Here is a 27,928-nt window from a genome sequence, read left to right as displayed (position 1 = left end):
GAACTTCTTGCTGTGACGTTACGGCGCGACTTCCGGCCAGGAGCCGAGTGTTACGTTGTGTTCACACTCGCTGCTCGGTCTGAGTCCGAGCTGTCTGCGCGGCCGGGAACATGTCTCGCGGCTCCATAGAGATCCCGCTCCGGGATACGGACGAGGTAAGAGGCACTTGATACCTCAAAACTGATCCTCTGTCTTGTCACCCCCCCCCCCCTCTGCCCTATACCCTAAACTCTGTCCTTCACTCCCCACTGATACACCCCAGTGCCCCCATCACTGCCTTATATACCCACGACCCTGTTCTTCACAGCCCAGTCACCCCAATCACTGCCTTATACCCCCAACCCTGTCCTTCATTCCACACTGATATACCTCAGTGACCCCCATCACTGTCATGTACCCCTGTGCTTCACTTCCCAATGATACACCCCAGTGCCCCCATCCCTGTCTTATACCCCCTCCACATGTGCTTCACAGCCCAGTGACACCCATCACTGCCTTATACCCCCAACCCTGTCCTTCATTCCATGCTGATACACCCCAGTGACCCCATCACTGCCTTATAACCCCAACCCTGTCCTTCACTCCCCACTGATACACCCCAGTGCACCTATTACTGCCTTATACCCCCCCATCTGTGCTTCACAGCCCAGTGACCCCCATCACTGCCTTATACCCCCCAACCTTGTCCTTCACTCCCCACTGATACACCCCAGTGCCCCCATCATTGCTTTATACCCCCTCACCTGTGCTTCACAGGGCAGTGACCCCCATCACTGCCTTATACCTCCGACCCTGTCCTTCACTCCCCACTGATACACCCCATTGCCCCATGACTGCCTTATACACCCCTCAACGGGTGCTTCACACCCCAGTGACCCCATCACTGCAATATACTGCCCACCTGGGCTTTGCTCCCCACTGATACACCCCAGTGCTCCCCATCACTGCCATATACTACTACCTGTGCTTCACTGCCGTGCCTCCCATCACTGCCATATACCCCCCACCCTGTCCTTCACTCCCCACTGATATACTCCAGTGGTCGCCATCATTGACATATACCCCCACCTGTGCTTCCCAGCCCAGTGCCCCCCATCACTGCCATATACCCCCCACCTGTGCTTCACTCCCCACTGATATGACCCAGTGCCCCTTATCACAGCCATATACCCCCACCTTTGCTTTACACCCCAATGCCCTGTAACCACCATACACCCCACACCTGTGCTTTACACCCAGTGCCATATCACTGCCATATACTCCCCCCACCTGTGCTTCACTCCCCACTGATACGCCCCAGCGCCCCACTGATATGAACCAGTGCCCCTCATCACTACCATATACCCCCCCACCTGTGCTTCACTCCCCACTGCTACGCCCCAGCGGCCCACTGATATGACCCAGTGCCCCTCATCACAGCCATATACCCCCACCTGTGCTTTACACCCCAATGCCCCATAACCACCATATACCCCACACTAGTGCCCCATCACTGCCTTATACCCCCACCCTGTCTTCATAACTCACTGATACTCCCCATCCCTGCCTTGTAACCCCTCATCCCTGCCTTGTAACCCCTCATCCTGGCTTCACATCTCAATACCTGATTCTGAACCTGTCTCCTCAGTACTACCCCCCCCCCCCCCCCCCCATCTGTGTCTGGCACCCCATATATGTATGGGGCTCTGAAATGTGTATGTATGCACAATTTAGCATTCTAATTCTATACATACATGTATTTAAACATATTGCCAGTTAGCCTTTCACAATACTAACACCCCCTCCCCCCTTCCTTCTCAGTTTCTGTTACCACTATGCTGCCTCCCATCTGTACTTGTTTTTGGGTGATGAATGCTATTGTATATACTGCAGAAGCTGAGAAATGTGCATCTTGTAGTCAAGGGAGCGGGTTCTGTTACCCAGGTACTGATCTCTGGTTCCTTTATTTTCATCAGGTTATCGAGCTTGACTTCGATCAGTTACCAGAAGGGGATGAAGTTATCAGTATCTTGAAGCAGGAACACACTCAGCTGCACATATGGATCGCATTGGCTGTAAGTACAGGACCTACGTCCTCCGGTGTTAAGTACTATCCATGTACTGAGAACCAATGGTGAAATAAAAGTCCTTATCTGACTATACAGTTAATAATAATTTTATTTACATAGCGCTCTTTCTCCCATAGGGCTCAAGGTGCATAAATAATATCCACGGACCTTCCAGTAGCCGTGGTCGTCATAGTCAGAAGTTAGAGGCCAGATAATGGATATTGTCTCTTCCACCTTACATTGCATGGTTGTCATATTTCTGGAGAAACGCGTTTTGCAATTTTGTTCTTTTCAGTGTCTCATTAATCAATTGATTGAGACAATATTAGTGCGATTACAAAATTTCAAAAACACGTTTCACCAGGAATATGACCACACTGTAATAACTGCTTTAAACACTCTTGCACAATACAGGATGAGTCTCCAATATTCAAAATGCTTGGGACAAGAAGTAGTTTGGATACTGGATGTTACCGTTGTTTGGAATATTTACATACCAAAATGGGATATTATGGGGATTGAACCCAAGTCTAAATACATAATGTATTTGTTTAATATCTTATATACATAGCCTGAAGATAATGCTATTTAATATGTTTAATTAACTTGTAAGGAAACAAAATTAGAATTATTGAAGAGGCAAAATGGATGAAGGTGTTCATTTTCTTCCAAATATAACACTAGTACTCTGCCAGAACCTGTGTACTTCCGAGTGTTGCTTCCTGCTCTGGTGTTTCTAGCACACTTTGGTCTGTATCTCAACTGAGATACAGACTAGAGTGTGACACCCCAGGCAGGAAAGAGGTTCTGCACAGGTTGTGAAAGGTGCGTGTGCTGGGTGATGGCCCGACAGATGATATCCCAACTGACAGGTGCTGTTTTCCCTGGTGGGGGTCCATGACCCCTATAGTGGGAGAATAGAACTTGTGGTGACCGCAGTGAGCCACCAAGCTCGCAGCAGGCCTGCAAGGGGCTTCCTGTTGTGCTTGCCCCCCTGTTGGAGTACCGGCTTCAGGGTTCTGATGCCGGTATACTGATTGTCAGCCCGCCATACAATACCCACAGGTGCAGGGTTCTAGAATAAACACTACATAACACACCACTTTTAGTCCAGCTTGGGTATGTGCAGCCCAAAACACGTCCCCCCAAGGTAGCATTATATATATATATATATATATATATATATATATATATATATATATATATATATATATATATATATATATATATATATATATATATATATATATATATATTCTCTGTGACCTCTTGCCACAATCCGACAACTGCCCCAGGGAAGCGTCTCCACTCTTGGCATGATGATGATTGTTGTTCTGCTCTCTCCAGTTGGAGTATTTCAAGCAGGAGAAGACGGAGGACTTTGTGAAGCTACTGGAGGCAGCTCGGATAGATGGCAATTTAGACTATCGGGACCACGAGAAAGACCAGATGACATGTCTGGACACACTTGCTGCCTATTATGTGCAGCAGGCTCGCAAAGAGAAAAACAAGGACAACAAGAAGGAGCTGATTACCCAGGCCACCCTGCTGTATACCATGGCCGACAAGATCATCATGTACGATCAGGTAAGCCGTACTTCCCGTGCCCCCGCACTGGGCTGCTGCGGTCATGGGACTTGCACTAATATGGCTGTGTTACCCAGAACCATTTGCTGGGGAGAGCCTGCTTCTGTCTGCTGGAAGGGGACAAGATGGACCAAGCAGATGCCCAGTTTCACTTTGTGCTGAATCAGTCTCCGAATAACATCCCAGCTCTGCTCGGTGAGTACAGGGTCTGGTGTAAGCTGTGTGTGCGGGAGTCTTTTATTGTGGCCACTCTCCACTCATCTGTGTCTTGCAGGAAAGGCCTGTATCTCATTCAACAAGAAGGACTACAGAGGGGCCCTGGCCTACTATAAGAAAGCTCTACGTACCAATCCTGCCTGCCCAGGTAAGTCCCATAGTCTATGGCTATACTGAGATGGTACCTGTCACCTACTGACACTTACATTTCCTGAACACTGACACCTAGACACCGGGGGGCAGTGACTGGCACGTGGGTTACTCTTGGACAGTGGCTGGCTGGCACGTGGGTTACTCTTGGACAGTGGCTGGCGCGTGGGTTACTCTTGGACAGTAGCTGGCTGGCTGGCGCGTGGGTTACTCTTGGACAGTGGCTGGCGCATGGGTTACTCTTGGACAGTGGCTGGCGCGTGGGTTACTCTTGGACAGTGGCTGGCTGGCTGGCTGGCTGACGTGTGGGTTACTCTTACAATCCTCACATAAAGTATAAGCACCCGGTACACCAGTGTGCGTCTTTGTCAGGAAGGGAGGCAGCGTAACCTAATGCACACAGACTGCTGGGCTCGCTGGGATGGTCTCTAACTCACTGTGTTGTGGTGTCTGAGCTGAGTGTTCTTCCTGCAGCCGGTGTGCGCTTAGGAATGGGCCACTGTTTTGTGAAGCTGAACAAGCTGGATAAAGCACGCCTTGCCTTTGGACGGGCACTGGACCTGAACCCCAAATGTGTTGGTGCCCTGGTGGGTTTGGCAGTCCTTGAGCTTAACAATAAGGAGGTAAGTGAATTACTTGGAGAATGTGTTGTCTGCAGCTACAAGCATGCAAAAAGCAACTAATGGTCATAGTGTAGCACACAACAAGCAGTTAGTTCCCAGCTATGGTAGTGTTACAGACAGGAAATAGTTCTGGGTGATAATTCCATATTCTATTTCTGCTCGATCCTTGGGGTATCCTGGAACATTGATGTAAAGTAAGCAGTGTGTAAAACCTGGGACAACTAAGTGTCTGAAGACGGCCCAAACCACATGTGCCAGGATCCCCGAGCCTCCAGCACCATCTGGGCTCCATAGGTTGGGCATAAGGTTGGCTGTGGGACTGGAAATCTGTAGGTAAAAGGAATAGTTAATCCCATGGCTGGTCATGGGCCAGGTTTGGCCACCAGTCATATTTAGAATTGCTATACGTAGATGGAGGTTCAGGGAACTAGCCTAAGCTGCAGTTTTGCTGGGTCCTTAGGCAGTTGCAATCCCTCCATAATGCCGCCTCCAATTAAGACCCGTTCCGATGCTGTGGGGTCTGCCTACGTGTGTAATTGCGCATGTGCAGACCGCGGCACCGAATTGCTTCAGCAAGTTACATACTAGCCGGGCTGTTCATTGTGGGGAGGGAGGGCTGGGTGCAGAAATGGGGCTCGACCATGGGAAGGCAGGCAGGCCAATGCCACAGGACATTATCGCCGAGCCGGTCTTCATCGATTTTTGCATACAGACTGTCTTTTATTGCCGAAGGCAGGAAAAATCATTCTGCTAGCGGTCAGTTGCGAGGGGAGGTGTTAGCGAACACATCTCCTTGCGTGGTACAAAGTCACCTGCCAGGCTTGGATTGGATCAGGCGAGCCATTTTTAGAACATGCCTGGGGCCTGTCCTGTCAGTGTGACTAGGCGCAGGGCTCTTACTAAGCGCAGTCCCCTACCTGGTCTTCTGTGTGTATATCAACAACATTCTATAGATACGTATCGATATCCGCACCTAACAATGACTGTCTCCTTCATCCACTAGGTATCACTGGAGTTACACTGAGAAATAGAAGGTGACCTCAGGAAGCATGGGCACTTTAAATATAAATTAGTGTGACCAACTCCTCTCCTTCTACTTCCCCTCCCAGGCAGTCTTAGATTGTGCCCGAAATGAAGCAGGTCACACTTTGGCTCACTACTGGGTATTTTTGTAAATGATAGGCTAAAGCAGCAAGATTTGCCTCTGAGGACAGGCAGATAGTTGCTGCTGCTATCTGCCTGTGACATGGGAGCCTGCTGCTGCTATTGTTTGCGCCCGGCTCCCTTGCTGAAGAGACCACCGTCTCTGGAGTTGTAACGGGCACCGCTCAACGAGGCACATGCCGCGATCCTCCCCCAGCCCCACTGCTGACAACAGTGCCGCAGCTCTGTAAGTATACCCTGCCTCCCTGTTAAAGCGTAGGTCAGAGCACACAAGCGGCGGTGTAGCAGCAGATATATTTTTTTTATATCTGGCGCCATTGGAGACAGAGCTGCCGGGCAGGGGGGCGGAGTCACTGCGTGGTGCTCCCAGCAGCCCTGGCTTTCCTCTAGATTACTGCATGTCTACAGTGGCCATTTTCTTTGTACTTGGTGCCGCTGAACACACTGCTGGAGGCTCCTTCTTAAGGCGAGCAGGTATCCCAAGAGCAGTTCTACCTACCATGATGCGGGCCAGAAAAGAAGTCCCTACCACCGTATTTGGAAATCTTATGTGTCTTGGTAAGAGGGGCATGGAGTCTCCTGCAGTCATTAATACACTGTTTGGAACAGGGAGAATTCCTGGTACCTCTCTATCAGGGATGCGTACCTACACATCCCTATTTGGCCTCCTCACCAGGCTTTCCTTCGATTTGCGGTACAAAATCATCACTGGCAGTTCCAGGCCCTGCCGTTCGGTCTTTCATCGGCACCCCAGATCTTCACCAAGGTGATGGCAGTGATGATGGAGATTCTCCACACCCAGGGTGTGACGATTATCCCGTATTTGGACCAGCTTCTGCTGAAGAGCCTCTCAAGGGAAACCCTGTTGTCCAATGTCCTTCTCACGCAGAAAACTCTCATTTCTCACGGGTGGTTCCTGAACTTTGCAAAGTCCCAACTCCAACCCTCTAAGCATCTCCTTTTTCTAGGGATGACTCTGGACACTGTCCAGATGAGGGTTTTCCTTCCATCTGACAAGATTCAGTCCTTGCAGGCCCTATTCCGGCTGGTACTGCGACGTCGACCGTGTCTGTACATCTTTGTACCAGACTCCTAGGGAAAATGGTGGCCACCTTCGCAGTAATTCAATACGGTCGCTTCCATTTGCAACCGTTTCAGTTGTCCCTCCTCCATCGGTGGTCGGGTTTACACCTGCATCTTCAGCAGAGGGTGACTATCTCCTTGAGCGCGACTGTCTCTACTCTGGTGGCTCAACTTCGAAAATCTACAGGAAGGCAAAAGATTTGGAATCTGGGATTGGACACTCCTCACCACAGATGCCAGTCTTCGGGGTTGGGAAGCTGTCACTCTGGACCACCAGTTCCATGGGTTATGGACAAAGCAAGAGAGCCTGCTCTCCATAAACGTGCTGGAGCTCAGAGCGGTATATTATGCCCTTCTGCAGGGCAGGGCCATCTGAGTCCAGTCCGTCAACTCCACGGCCGTCACCTATATCAACAAACAGGGACTCACTCACAGCAGGGCAGCCATGAAGGAGGTGAGCAGGATAATACTGTGGGCATGGGCCCATGTTAAGGCCTTGCCATCTTCATACCTGGAGTACAAAACTGGGAGGCCAACTTCCTAAGTCGGCAGGATGTCCATCAAGGAGAATAGTGTCTCCAACCACAGGTGTTTCAGACCTTGGTGCGTCGTTGGGGCCGACCTCAGGTGGACCTGAGGGCGTCCCCACACAATTTTCAGCTTCCAACGTATTTTGCAAACACTCGAAACCCACAGGCAGAGGGGGTGGACGTGCTGGTCGCGCCTTGGCCTTTTCAGTTCGTGTACCTTTTTGCTCCATTCCCATTGATACCTTGAGTATTACAATGCATACGGAGAGAGGGAGTCACGGCCCTTCTAATAGCGCCGGACTGGCCTCGTCGCTCTTGGTCGACGAGCCGTGACCATTGCCTCTTCAAGAAGACTTTCTCAGTTAAGGACCCTTCATCTTCCCAGATTTAGGACGTCTTCATTTGATGGTGTGGCTGCTGAAAGGTCCATCTTAAGGCGAGCAGGTATCCCAAGAGCAGTTATACCTACCAAGATGCGGGTCAGAAAAGAAGTCCCTACCACCATATTTGGAGATCTTATGTGTCTTGGTGCGAGGGGCATGGGGTCTCCACCACCCTGTTCAAGAAGGCTAGACTTCTCCTGTTTCTACAGGCCAGTTTAGTTTCTTATTTGAAGCTGAATTCTCTGAAGGTTCAGGTCTCTGCCCTCTCCATCTTTGACCAAAAAAGGTTGGCCTTCATCCCACAAGTCCAAACTCTTTTTGTTCTCCCTTCCTTCAATTTCATCCGGACAGAGCAGAGCTACACACTAGTCTATCCTTTCTTCCAAAGGTAGTTTCCTTGTTCCACGTAAACCAACCCATTGTGGTTCCAGCTTTCTCTGAAGCCTCGCCAGAAGCAACGTCTTTGGATGTGGTCAGGACCCTGCGCATCTATGTCTCTCGCAGTTGGTCACACTAATTTATATTTAAAGTACCCATGCTCGCTGTGGTTGCCTTCTATTCCCCAGTGTAACTCCAGTGACACCTGTGGACTCGGAGAAAAGGATTTACGGTAAGTACAAAATCCCTGTTTTGGTGTGGTGCTCCAGGACTTGGGGAAAATTTGGGGGCATACCCATTATTCAAGTGTTCCCCACAGATAATAGCTGTAATCCCTTTCCCTGATTCCATGGAGCTGCAAGACGGCCCCCCCTTATACTCCCATTTCTGTTTGGTTCTGGGGCAGTACATTCTCTCCTCTGGCCATTATGGTGTGTACACACAGTGAGATTCCCTTGCTGTTCGACTTAACATTTGAGTGCTATGCAATATTTGCTATCTCTGTACTATTTACATACAATTCATGCTATTACATTGGATGTGCACTACTGTATATAGTCATTGCTGCCCTGTCTCTCCGGGTTTCGATTTGTGCTGTCCCGGGAGCATGCATCGGGACCGCAAGTTAAAAAACCTTTGCGATCTGCATGCTATTTTGACTATATAGTCAAAATCTCATGCTGGATTGTACCGTGTGTACACGTTATTAGTCTTTGTTAAACTGAATAGAGAATAAGTCAGCTGGGCTATAGTCGGGGGAGCCCCAGTTAAAGCCTTTGGTGTGAGGGGTCTGGGAGCCTATAAAACACTTACTGTCCACCATAGAGTAGGACTAAATTTATATTAAGAGACTTTATTAACAATTTATATTCTTGTTGCTAATCTTAAGGGGTGCTCCAGCCAATCCACTAGTGCCATTGTTTTAAACGCCTGACCGTATATGATTGGCTGAAGCACCAATTAAGATTAGTAATGAGTGATGACAAGATTATCGCTCGTTGAATCCGTCGATAAGTACCAAACATCTCATTTTTTCCTTCAGTCGCCCCAAGATTTATCAACAAAATATTATTCTTTCTTGCTTGGTTTATAATGTATTGAATGCTAATAACTGTTGCATTTCTGCAGGCAGATTCCATAAAAAATGGTGTCCAACTGCTGTCCAAAGCGTACACGATAGATGCCAGTAACCCCATGGTCCTCAATCACCTAGCCAACCACTTCTTTTTCAAAAAGGTGAGAATCATTCATTATATAGTTATCCTTCAACGTCACCAATTTAAGCTCTAAGAAGCACTTTTTAGCCTTTTTGTACACTGAGGATTGTCGCAAAATAAATGCTGCACAACCTGCCCACTTTAATCCTGTTCAGTCAATTCTCTAATACCCGTTTCTCTGCAGGATTACAGCAAAGTTCAGCATCTGGCTCTCCACGCGTTTCACAACACAGAAGTTGAGGCTATGCAGGCAGAGAGCTGCTACCAGCTGGCCCGGTCGTTCCATGTGCAGGTACGATGCTGCTGGGATGGCTCATAGCATCTGGGGAGTGACAGGAGACTCATTGGTCCTCACTGTACTGGTTTCATTTCTCAGGAGGACTACGACCAGGCGTTTCAGTACTACTATCAGGCCACACAGTTTGCTGCTGCCTCCTTTGTGCTGCCGTTTTTTGGCTTGGGACAGATGTACATTTACAGAGGAGACAAGGAAAATGCAGCTCAGTGCTTTGAGAAGGTGCTCAAAGCCTATCCCAATAACTACGAGACCATGAAAATCCTCGGATCTCTGTACGCCACCTCCGATGACCAGGAGAAAAGGGACATCGCAAAGGTGAGTCTCATTTTGGCTGTAGGCTACAACCTCCTACTCTTACCATGATCTCTGCCAAATCCTCCCAACCCAGCTCTCCTTATTTTTCACCTGTTTGTGATCACTGCTCAGAATGCTTTGATTCGTTTGAAGAAATAGATGTGATATTGTCCATATTCATGTCTCCTGCCTGGCACCCCCTTGTATTTCCCATAGAGCCACCTGAAGAAGGTCACTGAGCAGTACCCCGATGATGTGGAAGCCTGGATAGAGCTGGCCCAGATCTTGGAGCAGACTGATATCCAGGTATGGAGACAGAAATATTTCTTTGGCTCCTATCCATTGCTGTGGACTTGGTGTTCACCTTATATTGTACCCACAGAACGCCCTGTCTGCCTATGGCACAGCCACCCGGATTCTGCAGGAGAAGGTACAGGCAGATGTTCCCCCAGAGATCCTGAATAATGTGGGCGCTCTCCACTTCCGTCTGGGAAACCTTGGAGAAGCCAAGGTATAGTTTTGTCTTATTCTCTGGTACCTGGGTAGTTTTTTCTTCAGGAACAAACATTATCCGATCAGCTGCTTTCCAGAGGTGCTAAATCTGAGAGGTGCTAAATCTGCCTAGCATCAAGCTGCTTCCCCAACATTCCTATAGGACAGGAAAAATACAGTTAACACTCACAATCTTAAAGCGTAGACAACACCAATGCATAAAACAGGCAATACACAGAGAAACATCTCCTGGTTTAATCTTCATGTTTACTTCAAATCAAAACATTCAGTCCTATTCAACTCCAACTAAATGAAGATTAGAAGAAACCGGGTCTTGATTTTGCAATCTAAAAGTTAGTCACGTTTTCTTCTAACAGTAATAGTAAAGTTCCAGGCAAAAGCTGCCCCATTTCAGGAATCATTTTTCAATGACTCTGGTGTCACAAGTATCATCTTTATGGTGGGATATTCAATGCAGGGTAGCGACGGTCGGGCTGGCCCGACAACTATGACCCTGTACCATTCTAGGCCGGCTCGACACAGATTTGGCAGGCGGGATTCAATGTCCCACCTGCCGAACGGTGATAAGGGGGCATGGCCGCGAGAAGCAATCGGAATTGTCGAGCTGCAGCCGGGAGCTTGTCAATTCCCAGCCGTTCTCGGTAGAACATGCCCGACTGCTTGTGAAGTCAGGCACGTTCTGCCAAGATCCCTGTTCAGTGCTGTCAGGGAAGACAGCATTGAATAGGGCCCCGTCGCTATTTCCCTTGTCGGGAATATCGGCAGGAGATTGAATATCCTCCTTATGCTGGCACACATCGACCAACTTTCCTCCAACCATCCAACTAGTTGCTTGGATGGAATAAAAATATGGTACTGGATGGGAGCAAAGGACAATCAGAAATGTGCTCACAAACCCAGGAAAATGGCCAAAAACATTAAAATTGTTTAAATCAATCAGGTTCAACTACAGTACCGTGTTTGAGCGACAGTTTTTGTCCTTTTCCAGATTTTGAGAGCAAATTTCTGAAGTAAATATTACATTGAAGTACCATATTTTTATTCCATCCAAGCAGCTAGTTGGATGGTTGGAGGAAAGTTGGTCTGATGTGTGGCCAGCATTAGAATGGTGGACAAGCCAAAAAAGCACAATTGATAAAATGAATCCTAATGTTTTTCCAATTATTGAACACCTGACTGTTCAGTCACTTTCAGCTAGTGTAGAAAGATTTTTTATAAATTTTTTTCTTCTTTTGGTTTAGTTTATTTGACTCTTCAAAACAGACTGGGATCTGAAAAGGCATCTAACTAGTCCAGTGCTAATGCTGAACTCCTTTGTTTGTTTGTGCATTTCTCTGAAAATTACTTTTGCATGTTAATGTTAATTTTGCATTTAATTCTGTTTAGTCTAAAATTGGTTTTATTGAAATATTTTTAAAACATATGAAAGCCTAATAATAACTTTGGATTGTTAATGTTAGAAAGCATTAAAAATGGAGGTTGATCAAGGTTTCTAAAACAAAGCAATGTTTCACAGTATTCTCATAATAAAAAGGATTTTTTTTTTTCATTAGTGTTAATACAAAACATTTTTAAAAAGTTATTTTTCCAACCATGACACAATTCATTGTCACCTTTGTGCTTCCACAATGTCAGTGGTACTTATTGAACTGATTTACACTCTTCAATTGGCTGCATATGTTTTTGAAGATGACACTCCTGTTAGACGTTTCACTTGTCAAGACCAAGTCTTGCCCAACCTGTATCTCCTCATTCCCTGACTTCAGTGTTGAGTAAGGAACAGAGCACTCCGGGCCTGGGTAAAGTGCCATAGGCCCTCTGATAGATGGTATAGATGATCTAAAGTATCTAGGTCAAGTGGTAGAAAGGTCAACCGTGGCTAAGGTTGATGGTTTCAAATAATGGACACGACAATGGTCAATGCAGCTTTTTTGGGGGTCAAATCTTTAATATTAATATATAACCGGCATAAAAAGTGTATACTGTCACAGGCTAGCTCCGCTTTCCATGGTTCAGTCACGGTGGCTCATTCAGCTGCACTCGCAACAGATTACTATTCCTTACCGTAGTTGGCATGGATAGTAAAAATCATGTAAAAAAACAAACAAAATACATGTGTCAATTGTTAAGTGTCAACTTTTTGAATCCATTGACCTTGAGCACTATTGACCTTTCATCTATCGTTTTTTTTGTACCTGAAAACCTAATGTATGTCTAACATAAAACGTTGACCTATTCATTGATCATCCGATTACAGGTCCATGTTCTCTTATTCTATTTCCTGCCTGTGACTTTCGCCATCTCCTAACCACGCCTCTGTGTCCATTGCAGAAGTATTTCTTGGCGTCTCTGGACCGTGCTAAGGCTGAAGCTGAGCACGATGAACATTACTACAGTGCCATCTCCGTCACCACCACCTACAACCTGGCCAGGCTGTACGAGGCACTCTGCGAATTCCACGAGTCAGAGAAACTCTACAAGAACATTCTGAGGGAACATCCAAACTACGTGGACTGTAAGTTCCTGATGACTGACTGATTCCTCTCCTCACAGGTAGATGGCGGTGCTCAGTTATATCCGGTGCCTCTTGCTATCTCGGTATTTGTGTGTAGATGGTTGGTCAATCAGATATTAAAATTTCCTTATTTGATTGCTAATTTTGATCCTTTACTGCTATTCAGGCTACCTACGTCTGGGAGCCATGGCAAGAGACAAAGGCAATTTCTACGAGGCCTCCGATTGGTTTAAGGAAGCGCTTCAGATTAACCAGGTTGGCTGATATGTCCCCAATTCTCCCTGCCATGTAGAGAACCATGCTTGACCTCTAACATAACCATGTTCTTCAAATCAGGATCACCCAGATGCCTGGTCATTGATCGGGAACCTTCATTTGGCAAAGCAGGAATGGGGACCTGGGCAAAAGAAATTTGAGAGAATCTTGAAGCAGCCATCCACCCAGAACGACACGTACTCTATGTTGGCACTGGGCAATGTGTGGCTGCAGACTCTCCACCAACCGACCCGTGACCGGGAGAAGGTAAATTCATAAGCAGATTTCTTTGTGCTATGTGACAGTTCTCATCTTTAGTGATGTTGGCACTTGGTGAACATTTGTCTTCCCGCAGGAAAAACGGCATCAGGATCGAGCGCTGGCAATTTACAAACAGGTGCTGAGAAACGACTCCAAGAATCTGTATGCAGCCAACGGCATCGGTAAGCATAATAACCGGGTACATTACAAGGATGTATTCTGTGTGAGCCTTTATTTAGTGTTTTCTCCTTTCTGCTACCCAAGGGGCTGTGTTGGCGCACAAGGGGTATGTCCGGGAGGCCCGTGACGTCTTTGCCCAGGTCAGAGAGGCGACTGCTGAAATCAGCGATGTCTGGCTGAACCTGGCTCATATCTACGTGGAGCAGAAACAGTACATTAGCGCTGTGCAGATGGTATGAATGAAGGGAAATGCAGGAACCGTTACATAAATGCTGATTGTGGCTAACGTGGAGGGAAACGTAACTGAGTCATCGTATTATTTTGACCACCTGTGTCGGCAGTTACTGGCAGTTATGTCCAACACCTCTCACCTGCTCATGTCTGGCCCAGGCCCCTGCAGTGATAGCACAGATCTCACTTGTAATGGGCCCCATACATCAGCAATCACAATTTATGGATTTTCAGATATTGGGATATTTTGGCCAGATAAATGGATTTTCAGATCTATCCGACTTTGCCCACACATTACAGATTTTTTCAGTGATCGGCAGATTTTTCCATCTAAAGATTGCATCTTCATATCTGGAAATTGCCCCAATCGATTGTCATTTCAGCTGTTCATAATGTAAATAGATGAAGAAAACTAATTGGGAATGCCCACACATCTAAAAAAGATCTGCAGATAATACCAGATTATTAAACATGTTTAAAAACCTGATTAAGCAATCGATTGGCGATTGTGATTGGGATTGCCAAAAGGGGGAGCCCACACATCTAAAATTAATTGTGGCAATCATCTCCATATCTGAAAATTGTCACAATTAATTGCTGATGTATGGGGCCCTTAATTCAGGGGTAGATGTGTAGAGCAGTGATAAAGTGTCTGGTACTTTATCACCGACCAATCAGCTCCTGACAGTTAAGTTACAGGCTGGGTTTTAAAAGGGAGAGTTAGGAGCTGATTGGCCAGTAATGAAGTACCAGGCACTTTATCACTTCTCCTCCCTTGTCACTGCTTCATAAACCTACCCCACAGTTACACTTCCATGTTGTCTCATGAGTCTTACCTTATGTAGGAAAGAGAATGCAAATCATGGCACTGTACTGAACGGTGAGCTCTCCAATCTGTCTAGCACAATGTCTAGAATCTAGATAGTCCCTTAACCCTTTGAGTGACAACCTCTGTGAGAGATGCGCGAAATATCTTCTAAAAATGCCAGTGTTGCTCTTATTTGTTATATAAATTAAAATAAAACATGTTCTGTAAATAAAGTTTCTATACTGGTCCTAATGATGAATAAAAAATGTTTGATTGGCAATTATCGCACCTATTTTGACAAAGTCCATAGGCACTCAAAGGGTTAATCCTTAATATTTACATCATACAAATGAAGGAAGAGTTGAAAAGCAAGCAAAATGGGCAACATCTGAAATTTTCATGAATATACAGCGGACTGCCTGGGCTTGTGCACACATACCCTATTACTAGAAGATATTTTTGTTGTATGCTTCGCTCAGAATCTCATCAACTGTTCTCTAACCTCTTCAGACAAGAGAACGTCTTAGAATTTATTGAAAATTCAGCCAAAATCCACATAATTGTAAAAATAAACGTTCTCTACAAAGGCAAAGCTTTATTGCACCATAAGACAGTGTTTCCCAAACTTTGTGCCATGGGGTGCCCTAGGTTGGTGGTTCAAGATCTATTCAAATCATTTGTGGTCGATGTGATACACAAAATCAGTGCCAATCATAAAATGTGTTCAAACAGAACCGAATCCAGTCTCCCGCCACATAATTGGATTTAAGGATATGAACACAATTTACTTAATATTTTTACGAAATTTCCCAGTGAAAAACTTTTTGGGTCTAGGGGTGCTGAGAAAAAGTCTGGTTCTCTATGGTGCATCGGTCCAAAAACATTTAGTAATCACTGCAATAAGCCGAACCACATCAACTCGTTCCTCCTATGTGGCGGTGACTGTTGGTAACTATGGCGTTATTGCATATGATGTACAAAGCATAGCCCCACAGCCATTGGTGTGATCATCTTCTCCCTCTTTAGTATGAGAACTGTCTGCGTAAGTTCTACAAACACCAGAACACCGAGGTCCTTCTGTTCTTGGCTCGCGCGCTCTTCAAATGTGGGAAACTGCACGAATGCAAACAGATTTTACTGAAGGTAAGTCACCATTCATCTCTTTATCTTTCTAAATAGAAATGCAATAAGAATAATGTAGTAAGATGTAATAAGAATAACGCACCAATGACTGATAGGGTGAAGTAACATGAAATCTTAGTGGAGAAGGCACCCTTTTGTGGAATGTTCATGAGATTGTTGACTTTTTATTCTCTAGGACTCTATCGAGTATGCTTTCAGGCGTTGGTGATTGGGCTGCTGGTGCCAGGTGCAATGTTCCGGGGGGGGAGGGGGGGGGGGTTAATGGGATAATCTCCACTCTTTGGGAGTCGTACACCTAGTACAGTCTTACCTCTAGTATCATAACTTGCAGGCTCGGCACGTGGCTCCCAATGACACCGTTCTGATGTTCAATGTGGCCCTCGTGCTGCAGAGACTTGCCACATCCGTGCTGAAGGATGAGAAGAGTAACCTGAAGGAAGTACTTAACGCTGTGAAAGAACTGGAACTGGCCCACCGGTAAGAAGGGTCTGCATACACATACAGCTGCATATCGCCATTGATGAACTATTGCATCATTTCCCAGTTTACAGCAGCCTGTAGGTAGCGAATAACATTGGATAAATGCTCTCCTTAGATTTCGACCTCCTTTGTCATTCAAACCTGTACTTGTCTTATCTGTGTGCGATTATGACGCCTTACACAGAAACAGTGATGACCGAATGCAGTCTATGTTGAAGCACATATCGCCACCTACAGGCTAGTAGAGTATATTGCAGTTTGATGTGTTAAGTTTAGCAAACCCCCGTTAGTCATGGACTTGTGAGCAATGTGCTTAATTAGAACTAAGAGAAATGACGATCGCTGCCAATGGATCTCATTGTGTATATCATCACTTTATTTTGTAGATATTTCAATTACTTAAGCAAAGTTGGCGACAAGATGAGGTTTGATTTGGCCCTCGCTGCTTCGGAAGCCAGGTAAGTCATTATCTCCTTTGTTAAGCGCATGGGGTCCGATTCAGACCCATTCGCAGGGCTGCAAATTCACAGCGCTGGCGTTTTATCAAAAGACTGTTCAGGCGCACGGTACGCTATTGCCATGCGCAGAGTCCCCTTGCGAACGAATCATGTGACAGTTAGCCGTCGCTAGCCATTCGCAAGTTGATTGACAGGTGCTGGGCATTGGTGTAATTCCAGCATTTTTGGGTAGTGTCCCGAAAACGCAGGTTTTCCCTGGCCGTTAGGAGGGAGGGCCCCTGACATCAGCAGCCGCCTTCTCCCCCACCCCACGGCCTTCAGAGTGCTGCGTAAGTCTAGACGTACTTAGCGCTTTTAGCAGGGGGAAAATCATTAGTTGGTGAGCGATTGTTCCACAGGGGCGGGGGAAGGGAGCTCGGCTTGCAGCTCTGAATCGGGCTCAAAGTTAATTATGCAGCACTGGTTATTGAGCCCTAAGTGTAAAGGTGATTAAATGTCATTATTTGTATAAGTCATCATTTGGAGATTGTGTTTTTGTTCATCACGAATGCACATGCACAGTTGCAAAAATACACCAAATGAGTCGCAGGCGCAGCTATGATGAGCGTGACTACCTATGCAAATGTTCTGGCTGTTCCGGTGCACATTTGGAACGAGCAGCCGCTACACTGCCCACTTGTAAATCCAACCAATTTCCCACATTCCAGGCAGTGCACTGATCTCCTGAGTCAGGCACAGTATCACGTGGCTCGCGCACGCAAGCAGGACGAGGAGGAGAAGGAACTGCGCGCAAAGCAAGAACAAGAGAAGGAACTGTTACGCGAGAAACTCCAGAAAGAACAGGTGCGATTGTGACCACTGACTCGTTATTGTGCCCCAATAACGACTAATAGTACATGTACCACAAAACTAGAACCTGGATGGTGATTCATTGTAGATCATTCACTAACCAGACCAGGGTTCATGGTGGAGCCCTTTAGAACTTTAAAATCCCAAACTAGTAGTGCTACAATTCTCCAGCATGAAGATGAGGTTGCAGAATGAGCTTGGGTCTTAAAAGCAAAGATTTAAATATAGCATTAACTGAACTATAATGGAAACTACTGAGGAAGAGAGATCAAGGAGTCACAATTTCAGGTGACTTAAAGACAGGTACGCAATGTAACAAAGCAATGAGGAGGCAAGTCAGATGCTTGGGTGCATAGGGAGGGAAATCAATAAGAAAGAAGTAATAATGTCACTGTATAGGTCATTGGTACGACCTTATCTAGATACTGCACCCAGTTCTCTATAGGTCATTGGTGCGGCCTTATCTAGAGTACTGTGTTCAGTTACTGAGGCCATATCTCCAGAAGGATATAAATACATGGTACTTGTGTAGTTTCACGGCGTCCAATTAGCATACGTATGCCAGTGTACTGAAATCGCATTGCATGAAATTTGCGGTGCGATGCGATTTCCTTAGTTCATTTTTAGTGCACCCCTGCCCGCTCATAGCATGCACTTTACGATGTGATGCTTCATTTTCTAAGCACCCATGCGATGAGATGTGATCCTAGTACATTTAAAAAGCACCCATGTGATGTTGTTCAATGCTATGCAATTCTGCACACTCCCACTATCCACGTCACCCCGAAGCATGGCGAGTGCACGCGGTTACGCATCCTCCCGACCTTTTCATACCCCCACTATCCACGTCGGCTTGGAGTTGATTTTATTAAGTGTGGCGAGCGGCCGCGTGAAACGAGCCTGAAGCGTGGTGAGTGCAGCAAGCCCCGCGGATTACTTGACCTGTATTCCGCGGCCCCTCGCTGCGCTCACCACGCTTTGGGCTCGCTGCGGTCGCCACACTTTATAAAATCAATGCCGCCGTGGATACTGGGGGTATGAAAAGGTCGGCAGGACGCGTAATCGCGTCCCCTCGCGGGGCTCAATGCGCTTGCAATGATTCGGGGTGACGTGGATAGTGGGGGTGTGCAAAATCGCATAGCATCGAATAACATTGCATGGGTGCTTTTACAATGAACTAGGATCATATCTCATCACATGGGTGCTTAGAAAATGAAGCATCTCAAATTGCATGCGATCCGCGGGCAGGGGTGAACTAAAAATTAACTAAGGAAATCACATCGCACTGCAATTTGGGGGTGCCATCAAAATACATAAGTACCAAATACATTACAGAGACGGTACAAAGAAGGGCAACTGAAAGGTTACATGTCCTATATCACATAACTTAGCCGGAAAGACAAAAAAAAAAAATCTCAATATGTATAGTTTGGAGCAGAGACAGGAAAGGGGGGACATGATAGACTGTCACATATAACAAGGTCCAGGAGGGAAACATTCTTCATCTGATGAGAAGTATTAGAACACGAGGACATGCACTGACACTGGGGAAGGCTCAGGGGAAATCTGAGGAAATTATACCTCAAAAGGGGTAGTGGAATAGCCTCCCATCAGAGGTGGTAGAGGCTAAGACAGTAGAATAATGTATCCATGCATGGGATATACATAAGAACACCCTTACACAGAAATAAGGGTTTGAGGTAACAATATGGTAAAAAAAAAACGGACCAGGCTAGATGGGCCAAATGGTTCTTCTCTTCCGTCTTTATTGGTGATATTGCAAATGGAATTAAGGGTAAAATGTGCCTTTTTGCAGATGACACAAAGGTATGCAACAGGGTAGACACACCAGGAGGGGTAAAACAAATGATTGATGATCTAGGTAGATTAGAGGAATGGTCAAGAGCATGGCAACTACAGTTTAATGACAAAAAATGCAAAATCATGCACTTGGGTCTCAGAAATCCAAAGACTAAATATAGTATAAATGGCACTATAATGGAAACTACTGAGGAAGAGCGGGATCTAGGTGTCACTATTTCAGGTGACTTAAAGGCAGGTAGTTATGTAACAAAGCAATGAAGAACGCAAGTCAGATGCTTGGTTGCATAGGGAGAGGTATCAGCAGTAGAAAGAAAGAAGTAATAATGCCACTGTATAGGTCATTGGTACGACCTCACCTAGAGTATTGTGTTCAGTTCTGGAGGCCATATCTCCAGAAGGATATAAATACATTAGAGACTGTACAAAGAAGAGCAACTAAAATGGTGCATGGCCTACATCACAAAACGTACCAGGAAAGACTAAAAGATCTTAATATGTATAGTTTAGAGCAGAGAAGGGAAAGGGGGGACGTGATAGAAACTTTCAAATATTTCAAGGGTTTTAACAAGGTACAGGTGGGAGGCATTCTTCACAGGAAGAGGAGCAACAGAACACGAGGACATGCACTGACACTAGGGAGGAAGATTCAGGGGAAATCTGAGGAAGAATTACTTCACAGAAAGAGTAGTAGATAAGTGGAATAGCCTCCCATCAGAGGTGGTAGAGGCAAATACAGTAGAACAATTTAAACATGCTTGGGATAGGCATATTGATATCCTTACATAAAAATAAGGATCAAATATGTAGATGGGCCAAGTGGTTCTTATCTGCCGTCAAATTCTATGTTTCTATGAATGAACAATACGCGGTCCGTGTGTACCTGGTTAGTAATTGAGCCATCTTCCTTCCAGGCAGATAAACGGCTTAAGGAAATTGAGGAGCAGAAGAAACTCCTGGAGCAGAGAGCTCAGTATGTGGAGAAAACCAAGAACATCCTGCAGTTCACTGGGGAAAAAGAGGTCACCAAAGAGAAGAAGAGATCAGGCGGTGGTGGCCGGGTAGGTGCCGATCATTAGCAGCTGTGCAATGTCTGAATGAGCGAGTCAGGTGTGGGGCATCACTGGAGACGGACGGTCTAAGACGCCTTTTCATAAGTTGTCCCAAAACTTGGGAGTAACTGGATATCTTCTGATTCCTACAGAGATCAAAGAAAACTGGGGAGTTTGAGGAGTTTGTGAATGACGACTCTGATGACGACTTAGCTCCCAAGAAGAAGAGGAGGAGGAAAGCTGGGAGCAGCAGTGGCGGAGAGCAAGACGGGGGAGAAGGCGGCAATGACGGAGAAAAGAAGAAGAAGCAAAAGAGGAGAAGGAGGTAGCCACCCATTCCCCTTACTTTCACAAGATCTATATTACTAGTAGTAATAATACACTGAGCTGTATTGGGGTGCAGGGACCAGTTTAGTTTCAGAGGGTAACACTTCAGGGTGTAAGGGGTGCAGTGAATATGTGTATATTATACAATGAGCTGTTATGGGGTGCATGGATCAGGCGATTGTCTGTGGGTAACACTCTGGTGTGCGGGGAATGTGTGTGTATTATATAATGGGCTGTATTGGGGTGCAGGGCTAGGTTAGTGTCGAGGTAACCATTCGGGGTGTAGGGGGTGCAGTGAATGTGTGCATATTATACACTGAGCTGTATTGGGGTGCAGGGATCAGGTGATCGTCTGTGGGTAACACGCCTTGGTGTAGGGAATGTGTGTATATTATACACTGAGCTATATTGGGGTGCAGGAACCAGGTATCTGTAACACTGTATTTTGTTAGACCGCAAAGTACTGGCGCTGGATCAGATGACGACGATGACCAACGTCCACGACCTAAGAAGAGACCACCGAAGAAGGTATATATGTTGTTCTACCTTCTTCCCTCTTCTGAATTGCATTTATTGCTTTAGTTCCTTAATCTATAGCAAGCTATAACCAAGATGTAAACTTTTAGCAATAACCGGGCAATACCAATGCCAAGTATCTCTCTAAAAACATGATAAAATATCAATAACATGGAAAGACAACATTCTGGGCTCGTCTACTGAGAACTGTGAGTACATAGCCCAAAAATGGAGAGCGGTTCGGTTGTTCCTTATCTGATCAGACCCCATAGTGTAGAGTGGTTGTCCCAACATCCATTTGGCGCGTTTTGAGGTTTTTGATCTTTTGCAGGTTTTTAGTTGTAATGCAATTGTATTAAAGTTGCTGTTTTTTTATCTGTACTCTGGTGAAAATGTGCTGGAAGTATTCATGATCAGTACACACATTCGCTATACTGTATTTTTTTTTTGTGTGAAAACCTTCAAGCACTACAAGTGTTTGCCATTTTTGTACCTGCAAATCTCATAAAGCAAAAGATCAGGTGACTGCCTGAGTTATACAGATTGGCTGCTACTTTTACTTAGCTGTTATTGTTGAATAATCTGTTATTTGAACGTCATAATCTGATTTGTTTGTTTTTTTAAACTCTGAAAAAATTAATTGTCTGTTTTTATTTTTAGCCGGTTAAAGTTGAGCGAACTCCGGCTTCCATGAGAGGTAAAATCAAATCGAAAGCCACAATCTCCTCCAGCGATGACTCCTCGGATGAAGATAAACTGAAGATCGCCGATGAAGGGTGAGGAATTAAGATTGAGGGTTACAATGCTCCATTAAATTGTAACTTAGAAACAGGATCTATTTCTTCCTCTTCGAAGTAAATTGCTAACCCTGAGGTCAGCATGTACAGAATGTCTATAGTTGACATGTCAACAATCGATTTTTATTTTTTTTTCCCCATTTGCTCTAACACTAGCCTAACCCTAAAACCCTTGTCAACATTCTACCTGCCAGCGTTCACAATCCCACTCTTGACACTGTGTGCATGTCGATATTTTTTCTTCTGCGGCATACGTCAGGGGCCCCAGGGATACAGTGGGTAGAGAGTGGGCCACGAACCATTCCGGCACCAAAAAGGTTTTGCTCTACCAGCATCCTAGGCTAGCTACCCAGTTTTAGTTGTGCTGGCAGGAGTAAACACGCACTGTAGAAGGGCTTCCTTATGTAGCCTTACTCCTTATTTTTAAACTTTTTTTTTCATTCCTGATTTTTACACTGACAGGTGTCAGTGACCGGGAAGCAACGCTGGGGATCTGTTAGACCCCTGCGCTGCCGCCCCATCACCGAGGCCCGGCAGCCGCACACCACTCAAGTTGGCTGACCACAGATGGAGGTGTATCCGGCTGGCACCGGGCACTAGGGGACCGCAGCCGTGCACCGGGACACAAGGTAACTCGCGCACACGACTGGCAGCTGAACAGCCTGGCGAGGGGGATCTCCATCTTTTCACTGCTGGGCCATCTTTCCAATTCCCCCCTGTACCTCTCTTATAAGGATAACAGGTTACAGTAATTTACGCTCCTGCGGGCCTAATTCTTTGCAGAGCCCGGTGCCAGATTTTTAGGATATTTCTCCTTCCCCCAAACCCCTCCTCCATCAGGACACTGATACAGATGACACTGATGAGAAGGAGGGAAGACTGATTGATGACAGGGATGATGATGATGCTGATGAAACCCCAAAGGGCAACACCACAGCACGCATCGATGTGGGGGCACTGGTAACTGCTTTCAGAGACTTCTTAAATTTACATAACACCTCTGAACCCACTCAGTCCTCAGGCCCATCCTTCAAGGGTCCCAAACGAACTCTGACTGTTTTAACTAACTCTACTGACCTAGAGGACATCCTCAGTGAGGCTCCCCAAGCGGTTTACTACTTTTTACCCTCCAGAGGATAGGGTCCGCTGGGAGACAGCTCCCAAGGTTGACCCACACATCGCTAAGATTGTGCACTCTACTCTCCCCATTCCAACCACACCTCCCTTAAGGATCCTGCTGACAGAGAGACGGAAAACTTTGTTAAGCTCATCTTTACAATCTCCAGGGCGGTTGCGCAGCCTACCCTGGAGTCTGCCTGAGTGGCTAAGGCCATGGTGGAACGGACTTCTGCCCTCGCCAATGTCATTGCAGAGGGGAGTAGTGCAGATGACATGTTGCTTATTATTCACACCATGCATCACTCTGCACTCTATTTGGGGGATGCTGCATTAGAGGCAGCCACCCTTACCTCCCGAGTGTCTGTCTTGGCTGTGGCAGCGCGATGGTCCCTGTGGCTACGCTCCTGGAAAGCGGATTCAGATACCAAGCAAACACTTGAGGCTCTCCCCTTTTACGGGTTTCCTCTTGTCTGGATCGGAATTAGACAAAATCGTTGCCATGGTGGCTGCTCCCAAGGCAGCTTTTCTGCCATCCACTCCTACTCCACGTCCCCGCCCTGTGTTCCAGTCCTTTCGTTTTCAGGGCAGGGGTAGGGCGTAGTCGTTCACAAGAGCTCAGCCTCAGCCCGCAAAGGGAAAATGTCCCTGGGCCATCAGATGCCCTGACTCCAAGCCCAGAGGATAAGCCCTCAGCATGACGGGGTGGTGCTCCACTTGAGGGATCCCAGGTTGGGTGGTCGTCTTCTATGCCTTTCAGGCATTTGACTGGAATCCACAACAGGGGGTTTGGGATGTGGTCTCACAAGGCTACGCCATAACCTTTCGCCATCGTCCACCAAGCTCGTTTTTTTCCAAAAGTTCTAACAGGGACTCGGAAAAGCGCAGAGCTCTGGAGCAGGCCATCTGGAAGCTACTTTCGGCAGGGGTCACATCTCCCGTTCCTGAGTCTTAGCGAGGCTAAGGTTTTTCCGCCAGCCTCTTCTTGGTTCGGAAGCTCAACAGATCTTTCCGTCACATTCTAAATCGACTCAACAAATTTGTCAGGGTCCCAAAGTTTAGGATGGAAACCTTGCGGTCCATTGTTCTATCGATACAACCGGGGGACTACATGGCATCCCTAGACATCCAGGATGCATATCTGCATATCCTGAACAAATAGGAACACCAGCGGTTTGCACTGCAGGACCATCATTTTCAGTTTCAGGCTCTGCCTTTCGGCCTCTCCACGGCACCCAGGATGTTTACGAAGGTCATGGCGGTAATGGGCAGTACACTTCACAACCAGGGTATCCAGATTCTTCCATATCTGGATGACCTGTTGATCCTGGCACAGTTGCCCGAGGTTCTCCAGGCACACTTGACCAAGTTGGTAGAGGTCCTGGAATGCCACGGCTGGGTTATCAATTGGCCCAAGTCTTCCATGCTTCCCGCCCAATCCATCAGTGGATCTACTTGCCAGAGGTATGCCGCAGGGCTCTGCAGTCCTGTGTTTGGGTTTCCTCTCCCTCAGGTGTGTCTCAATCCATGGCTGCATGAGGGTCCTGGGCTCCATGATGTCGGCCTTCGACATGATGGAGTATGCACACTTCCACTCTCGCCCCCTACAACGGGAAATCCTCAAGAAATAGTCGGGGTTGTACTCCATTCTACGATCACTCCAGATTGTCTTGTCACCGGCAGTACGGATCTCTTTGTCCTGGTGGTTTCTGGATCAGAGCCTTGTCTGCAATCTTTATTCTGGGGGTCCTCAATTGGGAAGTGGACTTTGAGCCATCAGACTCTGGATGCTGGCGAGCAACTTTGCAAGGCGATAACTTGGTCACCTGCTAATACTTTCTTACGCTTCTATGCGTTTGACACGTTTGCCTCACAGGACTCGGCATTTGGCCAGAGTACTGGCTGTGGCCCAGACACGTCCCCACCCTTAGGTGGCTGCTTTAGGACGTTCCACTGTTATCGTTGTGGCCTCTAATGTCTGCCACAGAAGAAAACAAGATTTATGTCTTGCCTGTTAAATCTTTCTTCGAGGACGTCAGGGGCCACAGGCATCCCTCTCTGCCGCGCCTGCTTCATTGGTATTGACGTTCATAGTTCCTCCGTTAAGTGAACTTCGTTAATAGTTCCTCTTTTGAGGTTACTTATACATGTTACAGTTAAGGTTTCTCTGCTGAGGAACCACACACATTTGTTGGATGTGTTTCTGGATGGGTTTCTCCTCCTCCTTGTCTACTGCCTGGCTTGGTAAAAACTGAGTAGCTAGCCTAGGAGGTGAGGTAGAGGAGGGGAGAAGCCAGAAGTTTAACCTTTCTAGTGCTGGAATTGGTTCATGACCCACTCTTTACCCACTCTTTACCCACTCTTTATCCACTGTTATTCCTGTGGCCACTGATTAAGAAAGATTTAACCGGTAAGACATAAACTTCATTATTTTGAATGTTGACATTCAGACCTTGTAGGGTAGGCATTCTGTGATCAAAACTGCTAAGTAGAAATAGAACATGTAAAATTCCTTGACTCCAACAGGCGATCAAAACTTCCAACTATATTTTTGGGGGTTTAGATTCAATGAGCCCTGTAAATCTAGCACGATTAGTCAGATTCTCTAATCTAACCATAGCATAATAGAGAATCATGGCAATCAGTCGACGCGGAATAGGCCCCTTGTGATATCTCCCCCAGACTACGTTAGGCTGTGGCCCAGCTGTAATTGGGGGTCAAAAATACCTCAATATATTTTATTATAGAAAATAAATATTCTATCTACAGTAAACTTTATAACTCTTCCAAGCTGTGATATTCATCACGGTCCCCTTCAATTAGGATATGATGTGATGTCTTCCGGTCCTCCACTGCATAATGTAACACTGATTCCAACCATGCATGCCGCGTTTTGTCTAATGAACCAACCCGACTTCATCAGGGTGTAGCAAAATAAACAAGCTATGTATATTGTGTCCTAATGCGATCATATCCTATATACATACAGGTTTCTATGGTGCTCCTGTTTTATTGAGTATAAATATTGAGTAACAGACCTGTATATTCCGTTCACATAACAATAAACCTATATTTTCTCATATGTAGCAATGCCAGGAACAGCAACAGCGACTCTGATGAAGATGCCAGACCAGCTAAGAAGCGCATTATGTCCGATAGCGACTCTGATAATGCAAACAAGTCTGGAAGTGATGGCGGAAGCCCGCAGAGATCCGTGCAGCAGTCTGGGGATGAATCCGATGAGAACACTTGGGTTCGGGCAAGAAAGAGGCAGAGATCTGTCTCTGGATCTGACAATGGATCTGCCCAGTCAAGGAAAAGTGTTTCCGGAGGGTCAGACAATGAGTCCCGAGCTGCGTCACGCAGTCCTGAATCTGACCGGGGATCTGGCAACGAGGCTTCTGCCAGGGGCTCCGGGAATGATTCGGAGCAGGAAGCATCTGCCAATGACAAGTCGGACCGTGGATCGGATGATTCTGATTAGATGGGAATCTCGCATACGGGTGTAATTTATTGTAAATATTTATTTCTTTTGGGAGAACAAATGGAATTTTATTATCTTTGTTCCTAGAAATGTTTTCCTGCAGGATGATAGAACTGCTTTTTAGTATCCCCAGGCATTTAGGCATAGCCGGATGTCACGCTTCATCAAGATCCCAATAGTACATGTGCGAATTTGGCTAGAGAGGGCTGTGCATTTTGGTACTTTGTCAGAGATTTTCATTTGCTTATGATTTTATTGAAACATACAGGTTTTGTATTCTGCTATAACAGAGCTGTACAATAGGCCAGTGTTACTGCCTCCTAGATCACCATGTGTAAAATACAATAGGCTTGAATATACCAAACATGCGGCGGCGTGTAATTGTCAGAATTTGCAAGAGGTGCGGGATGCCGGCTGTACACTGGGATTTTTGTTTTTAAATGATTGACTCTTTACAAAAAAAAATTGTCCGGCATCCCGCAACTATAGCTGTATTACATATGGCTGCTGTTCTGCTTAGCCCCCTTACTGGTTGTAAGGCTATCCACATTTGAGCGTATGTGACTGAATCTAATGATTTGGCTACTTATTAAACATATGTACTGAAGCCTGGTTATCCTTTTAAACCTGGACTGTAAGTGAGCTATGAGGATCAGGGTGATCAAGCACCAGCCAATCAGCTCCTAACTCAAGTTACAGGCTATGCAACTTTATCACTTCACTTTCCACTTTATCAGTTCACCAGGCTTAATACATCTGCCCCCAGTTTTGGTGAACACTACAATAGGCACATGGATTGTTTGTAGAGATGTCATCTGCAATCTGAAGATGCTGTTTCTGTCCTTTTTTTTTTTTATTTTTTATAAGAGATATGTTTTCTGAGCAAGTATACAAAACTATTAAAGTACTCTGCATAATTCACCTAGTTAAACGGTGACTTTTCATTTAATTTTTTTTTTTGAAAACAGACTACTTTGGATCAGATCCTACTTATGTATTTTTCTTTCCAGTGTTCCGCTTGTATTTCCAACTCTGGACACAGCAGACACTGACCGTTCTGTCTGTCCAGGAACTTACAGGGAGAACCGTATGATTTCTGTACGATTGTGCAAATGTCTGCTTTTCATGTAATAAATATAGTCTGAAAATTA

General features: G+C 46.0%; 1 protein-coding gene across 1 annotated transcript; it reads left to right on the top strand.

The window, feature by feature from the left end:
- On the top strand, positions 1–27,928 carry CTR9 (CTR9 component of Paf1/RNA polymerase II complex). The gene is made up of 25 exons (XM_083164121.1): positions 1–155; positions 1,956–2,054; positions 3,396–3,635; positions 3,713–3,830; positions 3,910–3,999; positions 4,476–4,624; positions 9,291–9,398; positions 9,564–9,671; positions 9,756–9,992; positions 10,188–10,277; positions 10,354–10,482; positions 12,816–12,999; positions 13,166–13,254; positions 13,336–13,521; positions 13,610–13,697; positions 13,780–13,928; positions 15,761–15,877; positions 16,209–16,354; positions 16,744–16,815; positions 17,523–17,658; positions 20,400–20,546; positions 20,690–20,862; positions 21,317–21,392; positions 22,041–22,156; positions 26,381–27,928. Exons 1-25 carry the CDS (start codon positions 111–113, stop codon positions 26,775–26,777), a joined length of 3,489 nt encoding a protein of 1,162 aa, XP_083020247.1. The 5' UTR covers positions 1–110; the 3' UTR covers positions 26,778–27,928.

The sequence above is a fragment of the Crinia signifera genome, chromosome 11 (genome assembly GCF_055691185.1).
Source record: "Crinia signifera chromosome 11, ASM5569118v1, whole genome shotgun sequence".
NCBI classification, from domain to species: Eukaryota; Metazoa; Chordata; class Amphibia; order Anura; family Myobatrachidae; genus Crinia; species Crinia signifera.
The sequence above is the reverse complement of the archived record's forward strand: the minus strand, read 5'-3'. Positions and strand labels throughout refer to the sequence as shown.

Coding starts and splice junctions, on each gene's coding strand:
- CTR9 (XM_083164121.1), top strand. CDS start 111: ATGTCTCGCGGCTCCATAGAGATCCCGCTCCGGGATACGGACGAG. Junction 13,255..13,335: donor AAGCGCTTCAGATTAACCAG/GTTGGCTGATAT, acceptor TCTTCAAATCAG/GATCACCCAGATGCCTGGTC. Junction 20,547..20,689: donor GATCAGGCGGTGGTGGCCGG/GTAGGTGCCGAT, acceptor TGATTCCTACAG/AGATCAAAGAAAACTGGGGA.